Source organism: Accipiter gentilis, chromosome 8 (genome assembly GCF_929443795.1).
Source record: "Accipiter gentilis chromosome 8, bAccGen1.1, whole genome shotgun sequence".
Taxonomy (NCBI): domain Eukaryota; kingdom Metazoa; phylum Chordata; class Aves; order Accipitriformes; family Accipitridae; genus Astur; species Astur gentilis.
The window spans coordinates 24,227,572-24,247,715 of record NC_064887.1 but is presented as its reverse complement, the minus strand read 5'-3'; the positions used below and the strand labels follow the sequence as shown (position 1 = coordinate 24,247,715).

Genomic DNA, 20,144 nt, shown 5'->3' with positions numbered 1-20,144 from the left:
ACTGTCTGGTTACTTAAGACATGCAGCATTCTTGCAGAATTTGCAGTAGTCCCCATTCTATTTAGAACAGTGAATATGTTGGTTAAAGAGGTAAGCTATTTAAATAGCTAATGCATTTGAGAAATGCAGTCACTGCTGAAACAGTAAAAAAGGCAAAAAGAGAATTTGCCAGAAAGTGTGCCATTTTTAATGTGAAATCCATAATTATATTATCAGTATTTGCTTAAAGGCAGAGTTGGCACAGTATTCAAATGTCACACAGTCTGAAGAGCAGCAGAATCCTTTAGCTGCTTGTATTCCAGGCTGTATACAACAGGAAACTATAAAACATTCATGCCATACTAAAATGTTTGGAAACTTACTGCAGCAGCATAGATGGCAATGTTTAAATAAGAAGTTATGTTAAGATGTTATTAAATAGAAAAGCAAGGAACAGTACAACAAAACCTTCATGTGTAAGTAATCAAATCTTTATCTTTCCTGCTAGAAATGCTAAAATTTAGTAGATTTTTTAAAAATTAAAAATGTTAATTAGAGGCCAGTCTGAGTGCCACACCAAAATATAGATTGTAAACAAAAAGAGTTAATAAAACTTCAGATGTTTTTAAGGAATTAACCGCTTCTTCTGTTAAAGTGAGAACTAAAATATGATACAGACGTATGCATAAGATAGGAAAATATTTCTTCATGCAAATAGTATAGTCATCTTAATTCATAATTTAAGAATGCCTATTAAGAGGAGGAGGCAGTGGCTGTATACATCAGGGATATCCTGTATAACTGTATGCTCAGCTTTATTTCAGTCTGTGATTGAAACATATGAAATGCTAATTTTTGTATAGGTAGTTGCAGTTTGAAAATTATATGCTATGTACAGTAGTATGTGGACATACTAATTAGTAATTCCATATCCATTTTGAGTAAAAGAGCAAAAACCACGATGCTGAGCTTGACTACACTATCAGTAGTGTTAGTTAAACTAGAGAGAGGTAATATGGAAATAAAACTCATAAATCCCACTGTGTAGAAGAGGGATAAGATACTCATTTAGTTCTTCCCCCAAATCAATTAATTCTTAGTAACAACACAGTGATTATTAAAACAGCCATTATTGTAAGTCTAAAATGAGACTAATTGCGGAGCTTTGATGTAAAGCTAAGAAACGAGATGTTAATCTGAAACGAAGAGTTTAAATACAGAATTATGATATACTTGGCTTTCTGTAGTGTAGCTGTCAGGCTTGGGCAGTTCGCTGGTCAATAGTGACATTCTGTGTGTCAGTGAACAGAGTCTCCTGATACCTTAACCTGCAGTTCACACATTACTGAAGCTCCAACTGTCGAACATTTAAGTCCCTTGGTACTACTGCAGCTTCCAGACTCTCCTGACTGGCTCATGTTTCATTCTTTGGCAATTTGCCCTAATGATATCCCTCAGGAGCTTTCAGACCCTCTTCTTTTCCATATTTAATCATGTTATATTAATCCGAGTGCTGAGCAAACTACGCTGCACAAATTGTAATTGTCTGTGATTTCTTCTGCAATTGTCTTATAATTCCTTTTTTTCATTTTTAGTGTAAAAATACATGTACAAAATTGCAGTATAATTTTTGTTTACAAGTCTAAACATCCAAGACAGCCGGGGTGTGAAAGCTTTAACTGCTGATCTGTTCCACAAAGAAGGGTTTTTCCCTGTAAAATCCATAATGTTTTAGCGCTTGCTGTATGGACAGGATTTACATTTTATTTTTAGCTCTTTGTTTTATTACTGTAAAAGTACATGTCTAATAAACAGCACTATTATCAAGTTAACCTCAGATAGTAATTTTGTTGTGATATAAAAGATTAGGACTGTCTTGTCTTTTTACGTAAGCTTGGTGTCTTCTACATGGGACATTCCCTTTATTTCATGTATTTATTTATATATTTTAATGAGGTTTGTGGTGTTTTATGTGCTGGATATAGGCTACCTTACTTTGTACACAGTCTTGATTTTTTCTCATTCTGTTGTAACTCTGTGGCTGCGTATTAAAATAAGTAAATTTGAATGACTCCCTGATAGCAAAGTGGTATTTGATAGGTCAAATTTGAATTCTTTAGATATTGCAGATTATTTTGTTCACTCAAGGGGTGAACTTGATCACGTTTCTAATCAATTCCATAATTTTTTTGGGGGTGGGGGGGGTGGGATGGGGGGGGTGGTTTTTTGTTTGTTTGCTTGTTTGTTTTAGAAAACCAGGAATGTTCATTTTGAATGGCAAGCAGATCGTAACACCTCCTTTCTTAGACAAGGAGTCCTTCATTTTCTGGTGATGCTAGTGCCAGACTTGTCAGTCCCTGCTGTGGGAGGGGAGTTTTGGAAAATTGTAATAAAGTTGCTTTGCTATTACAGGGAATATTCACTTCAGATTTTTTTTAAAGGTAATTTTGAAATCAGGTTAGTGACACTAAGCTGAGGTTAGTGCTCTTCTGTGGCTTCATGCAGGTTCAGATCAATTCCAGTTGTTCCAACTAGCAGAAATGTGGACCAAAAACTCCCCTGAGGCTTTCCCTTTCAGCAGAGCTGGGTGCATGTCTATAAGTTAATTTAAGATTTTATATTTTCTTTTTATTCATATTTTTTGTTGCCAATTCTGTGTGTGTTTTTATTTTTAGTTAACTGCTTGTGTTCATGCGTCAGCTGCATTGTTATATCCAATGTATTGGCAACACATTTACATCCCAGTGCTTCCTCCACATCTTCTGGACTACTGCTGGTAAGACAGCTAACCTGTTATCCCTGTTTCTGAGATTCTTACCTGTCTTGTAATTCTAACTCATGAAAACACTAACTACTTAAGTTACTAAATATACAGGATCTGGTTTGTGAAAGCACCAAAGCCAATGCTTAAATGATGACTTGAATAGAGATATTTGAGCATGTCTTTACATGGTGTTTGAATTAGTACCTTGAATTACAATGCTGATTACTATCAATGCAGCATATAGAATCATGTTTATAACTGTTCCTGTATCATTGTTAGAGAATGCATTGAATAATTTAAATGTGACTGTGTTACGGTTTTCCTTTATTGGACATCTATTTTAACTTGAGATAAATGATACTGGTAAAAACATTCAGAAAAAACCTGATCATTTTTTCCAGAATCAACTGTGAGTAGGCATCAGTGTTTTCCTTAGGTCTACACAATGATTTAATATTTGTATTTTAGACTCAGCCAGGTTCAGGATACTATCTAACACCTTCCTGAAAGAGCTTAAAATCTCCTTTTGGTACTTCCAAAATTTTCATTCTAAGAATTCTGCTCCTGACATGTTTCTGTTCACATGACAGACTTTGTGGTTTTGGCAAATTTTTAAGCTGAACAAGAAAAAAATCACTTTTTGAGTCACTTCTGATCCTTCAAGGGATGATGTTTCCATGTGCCTGTGTTTCAAGATTTCAGGCTAAGAAGAGATCTACTTTCTTTTATTCATAGTAGTGCCAGAGATACTGATGAGAGTTTCCATTAAAGGATCTAAAACAGGAATATCCATTCCTGGAGACTTTCATTTTAACTAGACCCTATGGATCTGTGGTGGAAAAATGAACCATTTAAAGCCATTTTAGAGATAGGAATTATTATTGTATATAAAAACCGAGTCTGATGCCTACCAATGTAAGTCTATGTTTCTGTTATTCATGTTTTTCTTCACAGAAATAAATTATGCTTGTATGTTTGCTGGGCTTTATGTTTTGTTTCTTTTCTGGAACCTGTAAATATTGATGTTCCATTGAACTCCACCGAGTCTGTTGAACTTCTTGTTTTCAAAGAAATTCTCATTATGTTTCCTTAAGTCTCTCTGATAGTTTTTGCTCAAGTTTACAATATTTGCTCATGGTATATCTTTTTCTCTAGTGTTTCCTATACTTAATGTGGATATCATTTATTGTTTTTAAAAAGAAATCAAATATTCTTCTCCCCCTCCTCCCTGTAGTTTCAACTATAGCTAAACCTTTCATCTTTAACAATAGTTTTCTTTTGAAGAAACTCTATCCTAATTGTTTTTGCTCCTAGCTTTGATAAAATGCACCAAGGTGGGGGTAGAACTTGGATGTATTTGCTTAGTTTTTGTATTACTTGAGCTTACCGCCAGAAGCTTTGTAATTTCTTCAGTATCATCCATAAATGCTGTTCTCAGAAGGTAGATCAACACCTTTATTCAAGCTGTACCCTGCAGAGTGCATTCTGAATACTAGAAGATTTTTTTATTTCCCCTTCTAAGCACAGATAATGTTTCCAGAAATAATGTTAGATGCTGTACACAGCTTCTCGTGATGATGATAATAGTTGAGATTCTAGGTCATTATGGCATGACCTGGGAATTTTTTTTACTCATTAAAAAGAAGCATGGAGTTTCTTAAACTTTTAAAACTCATTTATAATCTCTTTTTCTTTTTCACAGTAGTACAATAGAGTGGGGGGAAAAAAAAGTTTCCCCTTTTTAGAGATGTTCAAATGGAAACAAAGTCCATGAAAGGAAATGCACAATTGATGAATTTACCACAGTAACTATAATTCAGATCTTTCAGCTCAGATTTTTGTACATTTACATTTCTCTCTCTGATCTTGTCTGGTTTGAATGGTTCTTTTGTGAGACAGTTTGGAATAGTGTAATAAAAACACATAAAATACTTAGCTTTCCTCATGTTTTGGTATATTAACAGTAAATAAGTGTTTTACTCGTAGGTATATAATATATCAAGTTGGAAAACCTTGATGAATTCATAAGGTCAAAGTTTATCCTAGGCCAGACCTAGTTGGGCAGTCCAAGAGGATCATGTCAATTTAAAATTAGTAAAAAAGAATTAGAAAATTATTTTAGATTTTCAATTTTTATGTCATTTTGATAGAGCAAAGTTCTTCTTATGAAAGTGCCTTTTTTCCTTTTAGCTTAACATGCATTTTCATATCTAGAAACTACATTGTCATTGTTTCACTTAGACTTTGTAAGGATCTCTCCCATGAACTCTGATTTTATTAGTGTTGTTCTGAAATGGTAGTCAAATGAATCAGGTAGGTGATTATCAGTTTGATAATTTTGTTCTTTCCAAGGGAGAAAGGCCATTTGTAAATAAAGATAAAATACATTTAGATCTACTAGTTTAAATATAGGCCCTGATTCTGCAACTTTTTCTTTGCATGTTAATCATCCAGTGTATTTTGAGAGAAATCCACATTTTTTTTTTAATGAGTTGGACTATATATCTTCAAAATTTCATAAAGATAAATGATACAATTCTGTGGGGGTTAAAATTTGATAAATTACATAAACTGCCTAGCTGGTACGTTTTGTGAGCATGAAAAAGAAAAGTGTATCTTTGAGTAAAACAATTAAGTCTATATTAAAAAATTATTTTAAATTCTTCCACTTGCCTTTTTTAATCAAAAAGCCTCTTAGGTTCTATCAGGCAACCTGATATACAGACTGGTTTTAGACATAATGTAACAGATGTTCTTAAATTAGTCCAAACCCACCGGTACTGAGCATCTGTGTGAACTGTAATGGCATTAGGATTGGCCAGGTCATGAGTACTTGCAAGGTCCAGTGTGTGAACATACTGTGTATTTATTTACTTCAGGATGGTTTTGCCCTCCCTGCCCCCCATAGCTTATCTCAGCCTTGAATTCCATTTTGAGAACTCCAATGTGAGAATTGGAGCAACCATGCAAAAAAGAAGAGGTAATACATTTCTTCTAAAAGATAGCAAAATATTAGGCAGTGAAAGTAATTTTCATTTTAGCTCTAGAGGAAGAAAATACAGTGGAGGTACTAAAAATTTGAGTTCTCTGTTTTAAGAATTCATTTCTCTTCTGCATTTAAGTAAGCAAAAAGATACTGTGGCACTCAGCCCAGTAGGTGGCTGGCTTTCAAGAAAGCTTTCCCCAGAATTAAGTTTGATCATTGATATAATAATTACATTTGAATAAAATTAATTTTTGGCAAACTTTGATGAAATTAGCTAAGTCACTTATATAAGAATATATGACAGTTTTGTCTGTGGATGATAAAGCATCTGTTCTGCTGATGCTCTGTTAAGGATATAATTCAATTAGAAAATTCAAGTTACAATTGCAACATGTCTTTTTATGAGATTTGGTCTCTTCTGAATTGGGATATATGCTCGCCTCTTTTTATGAGACTAGGACTATTATTTTCCAATTACCTTGCATGTTTTGCATAACATAGTAGTTATTTTAGGCAATGATGCTGTAGATTAATAATATTTTTGGTAATAACATGCATAAACAAGAGAAAAACTATACAGCAGCTCCCAGTAGTATAGTAAGCCATTTCATGTACATATTACAAAACTCTGCTGTTAAGGCTTCAGAATCCAGCAGTAATAAAATTCATTCTTTGCTGAAAATGATCAAATTGACTTTTATTTCATGCATTTTCAAGATGTTTATCTAATTAGCTTTATACCTTTTTTCTGTTAACTTCTCAAAATTGAAATGATGTAGCTGTTGCTTTGTTCTATAGAAAAGAGCTGCACGCTACCCTTTCTAATGACAGATTTATTAATGGAGCAAATCATCAGCTAATTTAAGTCAGTACAGGCCTGGTGAAGCTGCTAGCACAGTGTCAGTGTACAAGAAAACAAGCGTGCATAAAATGCATACATGATATAGCGCTTGTTTTCACCATAGTTTCTCCATTTCACGTTATTTGTAGCGCTAAGATACTCTGATGTGATGAACCTGAGGATCTATTTTGCTGCATATTCAGCAGAAGAATCCTCAGTTACATGTCAGTCATTCTCGTTGGCTGTTATGTAGTATAAAGCGTTATTAAAACTTTAGAGTGTTTTAAAGATGTCTGATTTCTCTCTGAATATAAATGTGTGTCTGCTCTGGAGTGACACCCAGTTACGATTCCATATAATTTGGAATTATGATTCCAAATGTGTTTCGTCCACAAAGGCATAAGGCCTTAGCCTGGGTGAAGTTTCAGGAGATACTAAAATTTTTCAGTATTAGGCTAAGAAAAAGATGTGGGAACACAGGGGTCTCCATTTCCCTTTTTGGAAGCACCATTGCCTAGAAACCTTAAGCCATGATAGTTTGCAGTCTCAGCAAACCTTTATTTTGATAGCATAAAAATGATGAAAGTTTGTTTTGGCCTTGGGTGGCCTGGGTTTTGGTTTTGGGTTTTTTTGTTTGTTTGTTTGTGGTGGTTTTTTTGGTGGTGTGGGTGTGGTTGGGTTTTTTTTTTGTTTTTTTTTTGGTTTTTTTGTTTTTGCATCGATCCTTTCCTGTAGGACATTGTTAATGAGAGTAATTGGCTAATCCATAGTGTGTACAGATTTTTCTAAAACTAGCTGCAGTCGCAGGCAGGTGAGAATTGCTACTTTTGCTCCCAGAGTTGGGACTGAATTGATCAGGCCATGTGAACTGATTCAGTGAAGCCTCTACCTGGGCCTCAGGAAGACAATTGCCAGTTGGTGCCAGTGGCTCAGATCTGTGATTGAATTAATACAGTGGAAGAAATTATTGTATGTCAGCTGTCTGTGAGACTTTGGATAAGTCATCTCACCTTCCATTTATTTTTCAGAGATTATTTTTATTCATTTTTTTTCTCTCTAGTCCCTTAGTATTTCATTTCCTGCTGAGTTGCTTAAACCAGTGTATCTATTACTCGCTTCTCTGGAGTGAATATTTTTAGTAATCTCACAGTACCCAGAAGTGTGATGATGATTGCTGGATGTTTTTTCCCTTCAGCGCTGGATACTGAGTATATTCTTGGTCCAGTGTTGCCAGAACACACTCATTAGAGGAAGAAACAGAAGATTATAGGAAACCATGATAAATTAGCCTAATTTCAGCTTCTTGCTTGCGTACTGCAGGAGGTCTCACTCCAGAGGCTTTGTGTGGATATTTGTTTTATTTTGAGAATATAGTTCCTTGTCTTACTCAAACTGGAAATGAGAAGTTTACTATCTTGAGTTAAATAGGATATTATACAGCTTCCAAATGGTCACCAGGAAGGGTTTCAGAAGCACATTCAGACCCAAAACTGGTGTTAATGATGTTCGCATTACAGTGTGGCAATGTCAGCTGGTATCTTATTCTTCAGAACAGTGTTTTAATTTTAAAACCATTGTAGTTTTAGAGACAGACCACCTTTGGAACATCCACTAGGTTAGCTCTGCCATACAGTATCGTTGGTTATTGAAACTAGGTATGGCAAGCCGGTTAGCAAGCTGTACGCGTCTTCTCGCTCATACTTCCATAGTTAGGAACAGCATCCTTTATTTTGTGGTTGTCTTTACTGCAGAGTAAAAAATACCAAAACAAAATTTCCCTTGTCTAGTCAAAATTTCAGTAGCAACTGTGTTCATTTAACTACAGGTTTAAACAGTGGATACTAACTAAGGACTGTATGTGCCAAGATTGTGAACGTTTTTTTAATTTTTAAATATTTTTTGTTCCACAAAATGTTGTAGTAGTTGGTACTTAAAAGTTGATCTTTTCTACTGTTTTTCTTCAGTGCACCGATGCCTTACCTAATTGGTGTCCATTTAAGCTTAATAGAGGTAAGTTTACTCTACACTTCTGTGTACTTGTAAGCATAAGGTGTGTGTGCCATAAATGATAATTTTAATGGAAATACTTCAGAAAAAATCCCTGGTTTTTAACATACAGAATTACAAAATTTAATCTTTGGATGCTTTACAAAGTAAAAAAAGTCTCTCTCTGAAATCTTACTTTTGAAGTGTTCTATGGAGACATGTAAGCTCTATATCATGATTTGTTTCTGTGTCTTTTTAATAGTTTAATGATAGCTTTTTTCCTGCCTTTTTTAGTGGTTCAGCAACAGATTTTCCCAATAATAAAAGCAGTTAAAATTTATTTTGGAGTTGCCATCAATAGGTATTTGGCACCATTCTGATTTCCCAGATAATTTATGTTCCTGTCCCTCTCAAAATCTAAGTCTAAGATTCATCCCATGACATTCCTAACTACTAATTTAAAAACGAGTATTTTTTTGCCAAAACCCAAGAGGTAGCTTTTTCAGATTTGAACATACGAGAAAACAATAGAACTCACCTGCATGGTAAGTAATAGCTGGGTCATAAATAGCATTGCCTCTTTCCATAACTGTTTGATGACACCATTAAGCCTACATCTGTAGTCTGATTATCATGCAGAGTAGATAATTGATTTGGGAACTTTATTTGATTTACACTTCTGCTAAAGCAGTTTCTAAGGATCAATTCACATTTGCTAAGCTGATGAGGTACTCCCCCACTCTGAGTGATTAGCACTTTTGTGTTTCCCAAAAGAGCCTTCTATCATGTATACTTCTAAACTCTAGGCATAGCCTTCTGTTTTCTCAAATCAGGTTTATATGATCTGTATACGTTGATTGTAATATCTTGACTAGGATCTTTTTCCTTATTCCATCAGAGAATAATGGAACAGAACAGCTTGCTCTGAAAAAAAGTCACCGAATTCCTTCTGGAATTATTTCCTGGACCACACTATTATGTATTATTATAGGACCACATAGAAAAGAGTTCTGTCATTCTTTCCTGAAAGGAACAAATTGTTTAATTCTTAGCTGCTAGTCAAGTTCATTGCTGAAAGATTGTTTCATCCATTCTTATAATACTAGTAAACATCATATGCCTGGGACTTATATAAATCTGCAAATAATTACTTAGTTTTCTGTTTTTCAACTGATTATATGATTAGCATCCTATCTGATTTTTACAAGTATGAGAGGATGAAACTTTGTTATAAGATATGTATAGTTCCAATATATTTAACTGTGTTTTGTATAAATCTTGGTTTTCAAGAATTCATTTCTTGAATAACTTGTATTTCAGAGATTATTAACATAACCTTACTGTTTGATGAAGAGGAAGTGTTTTTAAAAGCTGCTCTGAATCCTGCATCTAATTCACAAATCCTACACGTAAAGCTCAATATGTTGTCTTTGCCACTATTGTCCTTTGTAAAATCATTTGTAATCTAGCACATTATAATAAAAATATACTTTGGGAGGATGCCATAGTAAAATGCTTTTCCACTATGGTTTTTTTCCCCTTGTAACAGAGAGTAAAAAACAGATCACTGGAAGATGTGGTTTTGCTAAATGTTGACACAAACACTCTAGAAACCCCTTTCAATGACCTGAACAACCTACCTGGTGAAGTGGTGAGTCTTACAGATATTTCATTCTTTCCTTCTTATATAGATGCTTGAATTACTAGTAGTTATTCTTGCCTGGTTTTGCTAACTGCTATAAAAGGAATAAGGGGTGAAAAGCACCAAGTGTAGACCCCTATATTTGAGATTTTTACCTTTGTGACAGTTGAGGAGATGTTGAATGGAACATCATATTCCTTATTGTAAAAGTAGGATCATAATTATAAAGCTAGCTGCATTCATTAGGCATAGCTGCTTTAAACGCAAGAGTCTCTTCATCTCATCTTAATCATTATATTACAAAGTAGGCATTTCTGTCTGCCTAGTGGCATGTCTTGCAAAAGAATGAGAGAGTTTTTGAAGGCAAAAAGAAGAAGGGGGCCAATTATCGGCTTCTGCTTCCCTGCCACCTGCCAGTGCTTTCCTTTTAATTAATGATCTGATGGCACTGGTCAATATAATAAGAAATGCTTGTACAGTTGGGGTCAGAAATTTCAGGCTTTGATCTTCTTCAACTTTCTGAAACATTTATTTGTTTTCTCTAAATTATTTCAGTTTTATTTTAATCTCTTCTATCCTGCTGAGGGCTGCGTGAATGAAAACCTATACTGTTTGTCATTTGCTTTGGCAGAGCAAAGACTGCTTAGTTAGAATTCTATTTGTAAATTAAACTGCAAACCCAGTTTGTCATAAAAGACATCTGATCCTTTTGAAATGACGAAGACTGTCTTTTGTCTGTAAAGGATGATAAATTAAGTGCCAGTTCTTTCTGGACTTTGATCTTGCAGAGTGTGTCCCCTTCCTTTTTTTTTTTTTTTCCTTATTGCCTATAGGGGAACATACTCTGTATATCATCTTAAATAGTCACAAAATTCACTTACCTTGTTTTTCCCAATAGAGCTCTATTGGGCAATAGAGAAAAAAAGAATATAATTGTGAAACCACTGTTTTGATTATTTAGTTATAGATGCTCAAGCTATCACAAATGGTTGTCAAGACAAAGAATTTTATATCAAAATGTGAAATCAAAGAGTTACATTTACTGAAATTGTAAATCATAAAAACAAACTGACAAAGTAAGGCACTGTAGTGGCTTTTGTTTTTGTTGGTAATTTGTATATATTTGGTACAACAGAAATCAAACTCACGATGATTATATTAATGTCAGTTCCCTTTGATTTTAATGATGTTAAAATCTAGACTTTTTACAGATCATCTGGTCAGTCTTTCTTTTGACTCAGTATCAACTATAGTTCAGAAATGTAAAAGACTGTATAAAAAGTATTCTGATGTTTTGTGGTTTTACTTTAGTGTATGAAAAAGTATACACACACACATATATACAATAATTTTGACTGTACTCTATCATTCAAGAGTATAACAAGTTAAGTAAAAAACGAGTCATTTTCTGGTGTGTCAGTAATTTTAACTGACCTTGTATTCAGTGGGTAAGATTGAGGTTATAGTGTCATGGAGGTACATACCTCTTGTCAAATAATAGCTAGATGTAGAATTGAGAATTAGGCATAATTTTCCATAAGATACTGGAGTTGTAGCTGGAGGTCCTTTGAACAGTAAAAATGGATATTTGTGCAATGAGAAGGATTTCTTATGTATTTTACAGATGCATATCAAAATGATTTCTAAATTAGTAGGCTAGCATGAAGAAAATAAGGAAACAGATCTTCATACTTTTAGAAGTAAATTCTCCCCCAGGATATATGCATGTTACTATTATTAATGTTAATGAAGGTTATCCTTGTGTACAGACTATACAGCAGACTTAAAATATTTCATTCTGTATCTAATATAGAACAAAACAGAACAACTGTGTTTTATGCAAAATATACATGCAGAATTTAAGGATTTTATAATGAAGCTTTTAATTTTAATATGCCCATCTCTTCCTCTACTTCAGTCTGTAAAGCACTTTACAGTAATTTAATGGAAAACATACACAATTATAGTTGGAAAACCTGGAAACAAAAGGCACAGACAGTGTCCGTGTTTGGCTCATAAAATGACGAAATGCTTGTCCTTCTTTTGCATTCATGAGGGGCAGTGCAACTGCTAACATCTTGGTTAGAAAGTATAGGACATAGTAGTGTAGAGTCAAAATGCTAAGTTAGACTTAAAACATTAAAACAAATATCAAAGATACTTACATATGTGAAGCATTTTAACCTATATAAATAAACCTCATAAGCATACATATAAAGGTAGTAAAAATTCTGATGAAAAAATGAAATGAGTACCTCTGAAGGGTGTTAAAATGGAATGAAGAACTGAAAATATAAAAGACGCTCTAGTCTTACTATCCCTTTCAAAAAATGATTCCGGGTTGGTTAACAGCCGAACAAAAGAAATGCAGTACTTTCAAAGAGTTTTCTAAAACTGTTTCTCGTGTCTGAAGGAAATTAATTATTTTCTTGATCAATAAGCCTGATGATGTCCTCACAGCATAGGTATTTAATAGTTTACCCATTTATAAGTAATAAGTCTATTAAAATGCTCTGATTGTGAATTTTTTCATGATAAATTTAAGATTGAAAAAACATTATTATATGGCATTGTCTAATAAACTGTATAATAAATTAACTGAGGTTTAAAGGCATTTTTAAATCATTCACTTAAGCATTTAAATTATAGTTACAGGCTAGATGACTTTCTATGCATGTGAACTCTATTATTCTGTCAGACTGACCAGTGGTCTTGACTGTGCAAAGGTCAGTGGTCACAGTTGTCCTGAATTACCAGTCCTTTTTTCATGTGGACCCTCTGCTGTGTTGCATGCTGTAATCTTCTTAATGGCTTCATTCCAATATTCACACATAATATTTTAGATTTATTGACTGTTAGAAATACTACCATGCCAGTAGCAGTTCCGCTACTCCTAAGGTATTTAAAATTGGAAAAATAAATCAGTGCAAGACTTTCAGGAATCCTTTGTGGGTTTTTTTTTTTTTTTTTTGGGGGGGGGAACCCCTCTTTTTACTCTCTTCTGACAAGAACACTTGTTTTTAAATTTCATCATTTCACTGTGAATATGTCTATTATTTTTTAATTAAAAAAAAAAAAAAGAAAAGAAGTAGTTACTTCTGTGGGAGTCAGTTTCCTAATACAATAATACTTATACCACCACTTTAATAATGTAAGACATTAGAAAAAGAACATTTGTGATGTATATAAATTAGTGGAGTCCATAGACACAAATTAATAAACTTAGGGCTTGATCCTGCAATACCTGCTTGCAGTTAACTGACAAAAGGACTACTCCTTTGCTCAAATTTGAACACTTTCAAAAAAGGCTTGGCGAATTAAGGGCATCACTTTTAGCAACCAAGTCTTACTGACTTCTCCATAGACTAAGCAGAACTTTTATAAATATGATCTTCAGAAAACAATAGGCTTTATAGGCTTTTAGCATCTTCTGAAGTTGTTAAATATTGTTAACTGTAAAATCTACAGAGCTTTTGAAAGATGCGTAGCCTTTGTAGCATGTGGTGCCTACACACTATGATGCAATACAGAATCTAAATGGGTTTTTAAGAGTTTTAGGTTTGAGATTTCTGAAGTCACAGGATTTTAACACCGTAAATTGGGTTTATGAACATTACTGTTCTAAAAGTAGCATTTGAGAAGTAGGCTGTAATTCACATAGAAAATTAAAGTTACTTTATAAAACAATTACTGGGACTGCAAATTATTTCTGAAAATACAATGATTAATAGTACTGTTAAGAAGTTATGGTCAACGTGTAACAATGCAACTAAAAGGATTTTATGTAAAATTTAAATCTCATAATTTACTATGTTTCCCCATCAGAAAATAGCCAAAAATATTACTAATACCTTTTAGAAACTCAGAGCAGTCAGTGGTGTTTGCAGTGTTATGAGGCAACTATTTATTTTGAGTGAATTCTTAGAGTTGAGATTCTGTAGAACCTCGATATAGTTTTAGAAGCTAGAATGTGAGACTGAAAAGTACAACTAGTTTTAAAAACATTTGCAATTAAGTAGTTGTTCTTATCTAAAGGAGTATTTGTGATTAAATGCTGGAGGGCTATCTTAGATGCCAAAATCCTGTGTGTGTAGATAATATCAAATAAGTAGAAGCCCTTTCATTAACAATATTGATTTAAATAATATCAGATTCCATTTTGTTGTGTTTGTTTTGTTTCCCTTCTCTGCCATTTTCTTTCACTTTCTAGCTGTTGAGAGTGGGCTGACTTTTATAGTGACATGATCTGATAGGGAACATCAAAAAATAGATTAAAGCATAACAACTGTCACTGATACCAGAGAAATACCTGGCTGTCTTTTTTTTGAGAGATCTGGTAGTCATTGGGAACCCCAGTGCATGGTTCTGCATTTCTCAGGCAACAAATGTTTGGAATACTTCTATACGTGCTTAAATTTATATGTGTGCTTAAGTTTTTGCAGGAGCAAAGGCTTTGATTAATAGTTACATGATTTTATTCCTTTACTCTTTAACTTTATATGAAGTTCTATTCTTCTACTTACATGGATATTGAAAAGATATTAATCATGCTTTGTTTCTGATCAGATAGTTATATTTTAGGAATCTTAGAAAGGACATAGGGTGACTGTTTTTAAAAATGACACTTTTTGTTTTAATGACCAATATGTCTCTACATTTTAGATATACTTAATTACATATGAAAGCAAAATCACATATCAATCTCATGACTTTCTAAATCTCTGAAAAACTATTCTATTGATATAAATCTTCCTGAAGCTCTCATTGCTCTTCATTGGTAGAGTTTAGCAGTCCAATGAAGTCACCTTCCTATGAGAAGCCGCTGCTACGAGAAGATAAAAACAGTTTGCTTCTGGTGTAAATTAATAATACCATTTCTGAAACAGATCACTGGTGTCTTCCAGAAATAAATTTTAACAGCATTCTAACCCCTGTGGTTTGTTTGTTTGCAGTTCTTTATTTTTAAACTTTGTAAAAGGCTATTTCTGTTTAAGGCATGCAAAGAAGGGGAGAAATCTTAATCCTAGATAGGCAGAGGGATTAAAGCATGTATGAGTAAGAGATTTTGATAAAGATTCTGCTTGGTATTTTTTTGGCTTGGTGTGTGCTTTCTTTGAAATTTTAAGACATTAATATTGTCACTCAGAGGGGTCTCACACTTCCTTGGTTTTAGGTTCATGGATTTAAGCACTCACAATCCTGCTGTGCACCAAGTCCTTCTAAGTAGTTCAAAGCACCGAGTCTCTTATCTATACCTACTGTATTGACTGTAACAACTGCTTTTTCACTCTGTCTTTGATTAAACTGTGGAACTGGGAGAATTTGCCGGCAACCTACCCAGATGCTCAACTTGGGTTTGCCATCCATCACTCGGTGGTGGGATAACCCTGAGAAAGCACTGTCCCTCTGCATGCATATTTGCTGACCTCAGCTTGTGGGAAACCTAGGCAGGTCTCAAGGGTTCTTCAAGTGTGCTTCAGCCAGGATTCCAGTTGTGAAGATTAGGAAATCACAACTGTGGCCCATGTTATCTCTGCAGGCTTTCTCTTAAGAACACTGTGCTCCCAGTACTTCTGCAGAATAATCTAATAGAGTTCTTCCTGCCTTTTAGCATTGCCTCCCGAGAGAAACAGAAGTTGGAGGAACTTTTTTTGAACTGCAGCATAGCCTTTTTTAGGCTCGAACTCCCTCCAGAATGGCAGCACAAAAATGTGCAATCTGACTTCACACAGTTCTGTGCTGGAGAACCCTCCTCCAAACTGCCAGCCAATTGGGATGGTCTTAATATTGTTGAACTAATAATGTACCAACACTGCAGCGAAGCAGGAGATTTGTTACTTTCTATTGTTTTTTAACACGTTTTTGCCTAAAGCATCCTGTTTATTGATTTATGTTAGGGTACATAATGCCTGCAAGAACTGAGGAAATCAGAAAATACCTTTTTCCTTCACATCCACCACTTTGTCCTATAATTCCTCTGCTCTACATCACTTTTACCCTCTTTCTTCTCTTACCCTGTCTTATCGTCTGCCATAATTTCCCCAAACTCACAAGGTAAAATTTAGAACAACATACATCTAAAAGAATGTAGAGATTTTTCTCCTTCTTCCTTCCCTTGTATTTAGAAGTTGCTTTGTCCATCATGACACAGACAACATTTTAAGGTTGACAGTTCTTTTTTGACCTCATGTTACTGCTTTTGTTTTAGTGAAACTGAGCTAATGTTGATGGGCAGACTTCCCTTGTACAAAGGATATATACGTTTATTTCCCCCAGAATTAAATAAACCTTATTTTTAATAACTCTAAAATAATCATACAGTAACAGTACAGAACAAAAAAACCCCCAATCTAAGACACGTATTTATTTTTTCAATCTTGAACTGCTTAACTGTGTTTTGTACTCAGACTTGTACTTTTTTTTTTCTGTTTGGATATAAGGAAAAAACGTAAATGAGCCTTGGTGTATGCTTTCCATGGGCTAAACGAATCAGGCTCTAAACTTTTATCTAGATCTATGGAGCTTGGATATAAATTGAAAAGATCACAGCTATGGGGAAAAGACCTATACTGTAAAGGCCTTTCTGCATAGATTATGAACATCATAACTCAATAATTTTTTTTCAAAACTATAGTTATAATTGGACCCAATGGGGGTCTTTCTCTTTGATCAGATCACAGTAACTGTGACTTTACACTGGAAAATGTCACTACTGTGAAGGTTTATCACCTGTAGAGCTGGTCTTTTCTCTGATGCCATGTTCAGTACTCATTAGCATTATTCAAAGTTTAGTTGTTAATTAGGTTGACACTTCAATTACAATCATCATCTACAAGAGCAGTCAGGACTGCTTGCATAAAGAAACAGAAAGATACTCATTCTTGCATATATTTCTAAAAGAATGAAAGCTGTTTTGGTGATAGTTTGTGTTTATAATGTTCTGTTTAAAGAGTAACTCTGAGTGTTCTGTTGTATAGTATTTAGTGACTTAAATATTGCTTTATTGGATATATTGCAACACAAAGGGATGTAGAAACATGTATTCAGCATAATTGAAGTTGACTTACTTCTCCAGATGTCCCTCATGATGAAAATTAGGAGAGTATAGACTATAATTGGGTGTAATTCCACATCTCTTTAAAGAATACTGTAATAATTCCAGAATTATATGATTTTTTTTCTCCAACATATCTCCAAGTAAGGGTCATCTAAATTAAAATTTCTGGGGTTTTTTTTTCTAATTCTATATAATCAGTGACTGCCATTTGCCAAGTAAAAACAGACAGACCTCCTCAAAAAAAAAAAAAGTCAAGCACTAAAATAAAAATCGTCGTCTTTTTTTTTTTTTTTTTTTTTTTTTTTAAACTACAGTTGTCTCTTCAGTGTTGTTCTTATTTTTTTCCCTTTCATGTGATTTATCTTTGTGGACAATTCTAAAGGCAATGTAGCACTGAATTTACACAAACTTTTTTCAGCTATTTGACAGTGGTAGCAGCTACTCCCATGGTGCATGAGAAATGATGTTAGATAGTAATTTGACTTAAAAAAAGCCCAACCAAACCAATCTAAAACTGAATAGTAAGTGACCATTAAGAGTCCTTAAAAATAAGTCTTCATAGCATAAATAAAAAATATCCAACTGTCTTCATTCAAAACAAGTAGGTACATGTCATGATTGAGGAAAAAAAAATCTGCAGAAAAGGGGCTCACATGCATCTTACTGTAAAATAATTAAGCTTATTTATGTCAAGAGGCCTTGGGAAAAAAAGAGAGCATAAACCAATTTGCATTAGCACTCTACCATCATCCCCTGCTTTCATTTCAATTAACAGACCAGCAGGTGCTCTTTGCAGTTAAAAAGATAAGCTATCAAGGAGGAGGATGAATTTTTGGCTGACCTGTAGACACCATGGTTTGCCTGCTGATTGGGTTCATACCTCGCTGTACCAATTTCTGAGGTGTTAATTTAACTGTTCCGCTCTGCCATGCAGGTCTCGGCCTTGAAAAATAAACTGAAAAAGCAGTCTACAGCTACGGGTGATGGAGTAGCCAAGGCCTTTCTTCGGGCACAGGCAGCACTGTTTGGATCCTACAGAGATGCACTAAGATACAAACCAGTAAGGCTTCTTCTTTATAACTTTTTTCCTTAATTTGTAGGAGCATGGTCTCATTCTTTGTAAGGAAAATATGAAATTTTTTACCCCAGTCTGAAACATTTTAAAGAGAATGTTTTAAATCTTACTCTATGCTAAAAATACATCGGCAATTTAGAAGACACTACCACCTCCTGACAGTGAGTTGTACTGAAAAATAAATACTCATCCAAAGTTGGCTATTTTCTTATTTGTATCACTCTTACAATTTATTTAGTATAAAATCAGATTGTATTAATGAAACTACTTACACACAACTCACCTGGTTTAATGTGGTGAAGAACTGAAGAGGCTTTCAGACTCCCATCATTTTTCACTGTGCCGGTCTAGAGACTTTGCTGTGTTTGAGGCCAGAAGCTTGTTATTTCCTAGCAGATGCCAGATGTGAGTCAAACATGTATCTCTTCTGTTACGCACTTATCTTGATTCCACTGATAAGTTGGAGAAATGAAAACCCATTTCATCCCATCGGAACTTCAGAATTTGTATTTCTCACGTTTTGCTGGTACTCAGTAGATTATGGGCTTTCATCCTTTCTGGTTTATGAGGGTGGCACATATTGAGCCTACTAGAGGTAAAATCATTTATCAGAAACAACTTAGAGATTCATTTCATCTGTCAGTCTTTTTCTTTTACTATGGTATTTGCAAACTACTGATAGCAGTTCCATTTGATAAAATGCATTGAGGTGACATTGGCTGAATCAGATTCTGAGGAGATGATGTTTGGTGGTCTGATGGATTCAGATAAATATTGAGATTTGATAGGAGAAAATCACTTGATACTTGAGGCGTCAAGTTTGTAAAACTGGTGGGTGTGTGGGTACGTGGGTGGATGTTTATTTGGGGGTGAGGAGGGCCCTGTGTTCTGTTGCTGGGTAAGGAACTATGTGGTATTCCTTGATGGAAATGGATAGGATAGTTATTAATTCCAGATGAGGCCTTTTCCTGGAGGAAACATTAAAATATGGTGTGGCACGGTCTTCCTTCTACCCAAGTGGTTCTCTTATGGGTAGTCTTTTTTGCCGTGTTTTACACACTAGCTGTCTGTGTCGCTGATGGCCATTGTTATTGAGATGAAAAGTAACCCATGCAGAAATGAAGTAATGTTTAAATATTTAGTTCAAGTATTTGTGTTTAGCAGTCATTATAGTTTTCTTATGATGCAGAAAGCTAGTTTGTGTACTATATTGAAATGACAGTACCTGTTTCCAAAATTGCTAGAGTTCAACACAGTACTAATTTCATTAAAACAACTAATTTCAACAAAACAGATAGTTGTTGTTTATTCCATAGTGGCATTATCTGACATTGCTTCAGGAGGAGTTATCTAATTTGTCCCTTAGTCTAAAGGTGAGGGCACTGGCCCATGTCAGCTCCATGGCAGGTTGCAGGAAGAGCCGTTAAGTCAAAAAGTGTCTTAATCTACATTCAGTATATGCAAACAGAATGATGTCAGTCTGGTTGATGTCCTTATGTCTGTTCTGACCAGAAATAGGGTCCAGTCAGTCCTTTATTTTTTTTGGTAAGTTTGTTGAACTGAATGTGCAAGTTCTTTAGCATTCTGGTTAGCATCTCTGTTGAAATGAGCTCTCCTTTTAACTGATTTCCATTTTATTTGAGTTTATTTGTTGGCACATCTGAGAGATCTACATTTGCACTGTGTTGGAAGTAGTGCTCCGTGCATCATTTCAACTGGCAAATATTTGTCAGTGACCTTTGCAGTCTTTCTTTCTGCATTATTTTCTTTTGCGGGGTTGTTTCTGGGGATTTTGGGGTTTTTTTTGGCTCCAC

The 20,144-nt window shown here is 34.5% G+C and overlaps 1 protein-coding gene across 7 annotated transcripts in view; it reads left to right on the top strand.

Moving 5' to 3' along the window:
• The window catches only part of DENND1B (DENN domain containing 1B), a 171,383-nt gene that overhangs the window by 103,710 nt on the left and 47,529 nt on the right, over nucleotides 1-20,144 (top strand). For 6 of the 7 annotated variants that reach the window (XM_049807720.1, XM_049807717.1, XM_049807716.1 and 3 more), the window contains 4 exons: nucleotides 2,655-2,755; nucleotides 8,535-8,580; nucleotides 10,106-10,207; nucleotides 18,190-18,315. In XM_049807720.1, coding sequence (XP_049663677.1) covers nucleotides 2,655-2,755; nucleotides 8,535-8,580; nucleotides 10,106-10,207; nucleotides 18,190-18,315 — 375 coding nt within the window. The remainder of the gene's footprint in view (nucleotides 1-2,654; nucleotides 2,756-8,534; nucleotides 8,581-10,105; nucleotides 10,208-18,189; nucleotides 18,316-20,144) is intronic. The other variant, XM_049807718.1, reaches the window with a different exon arrangement.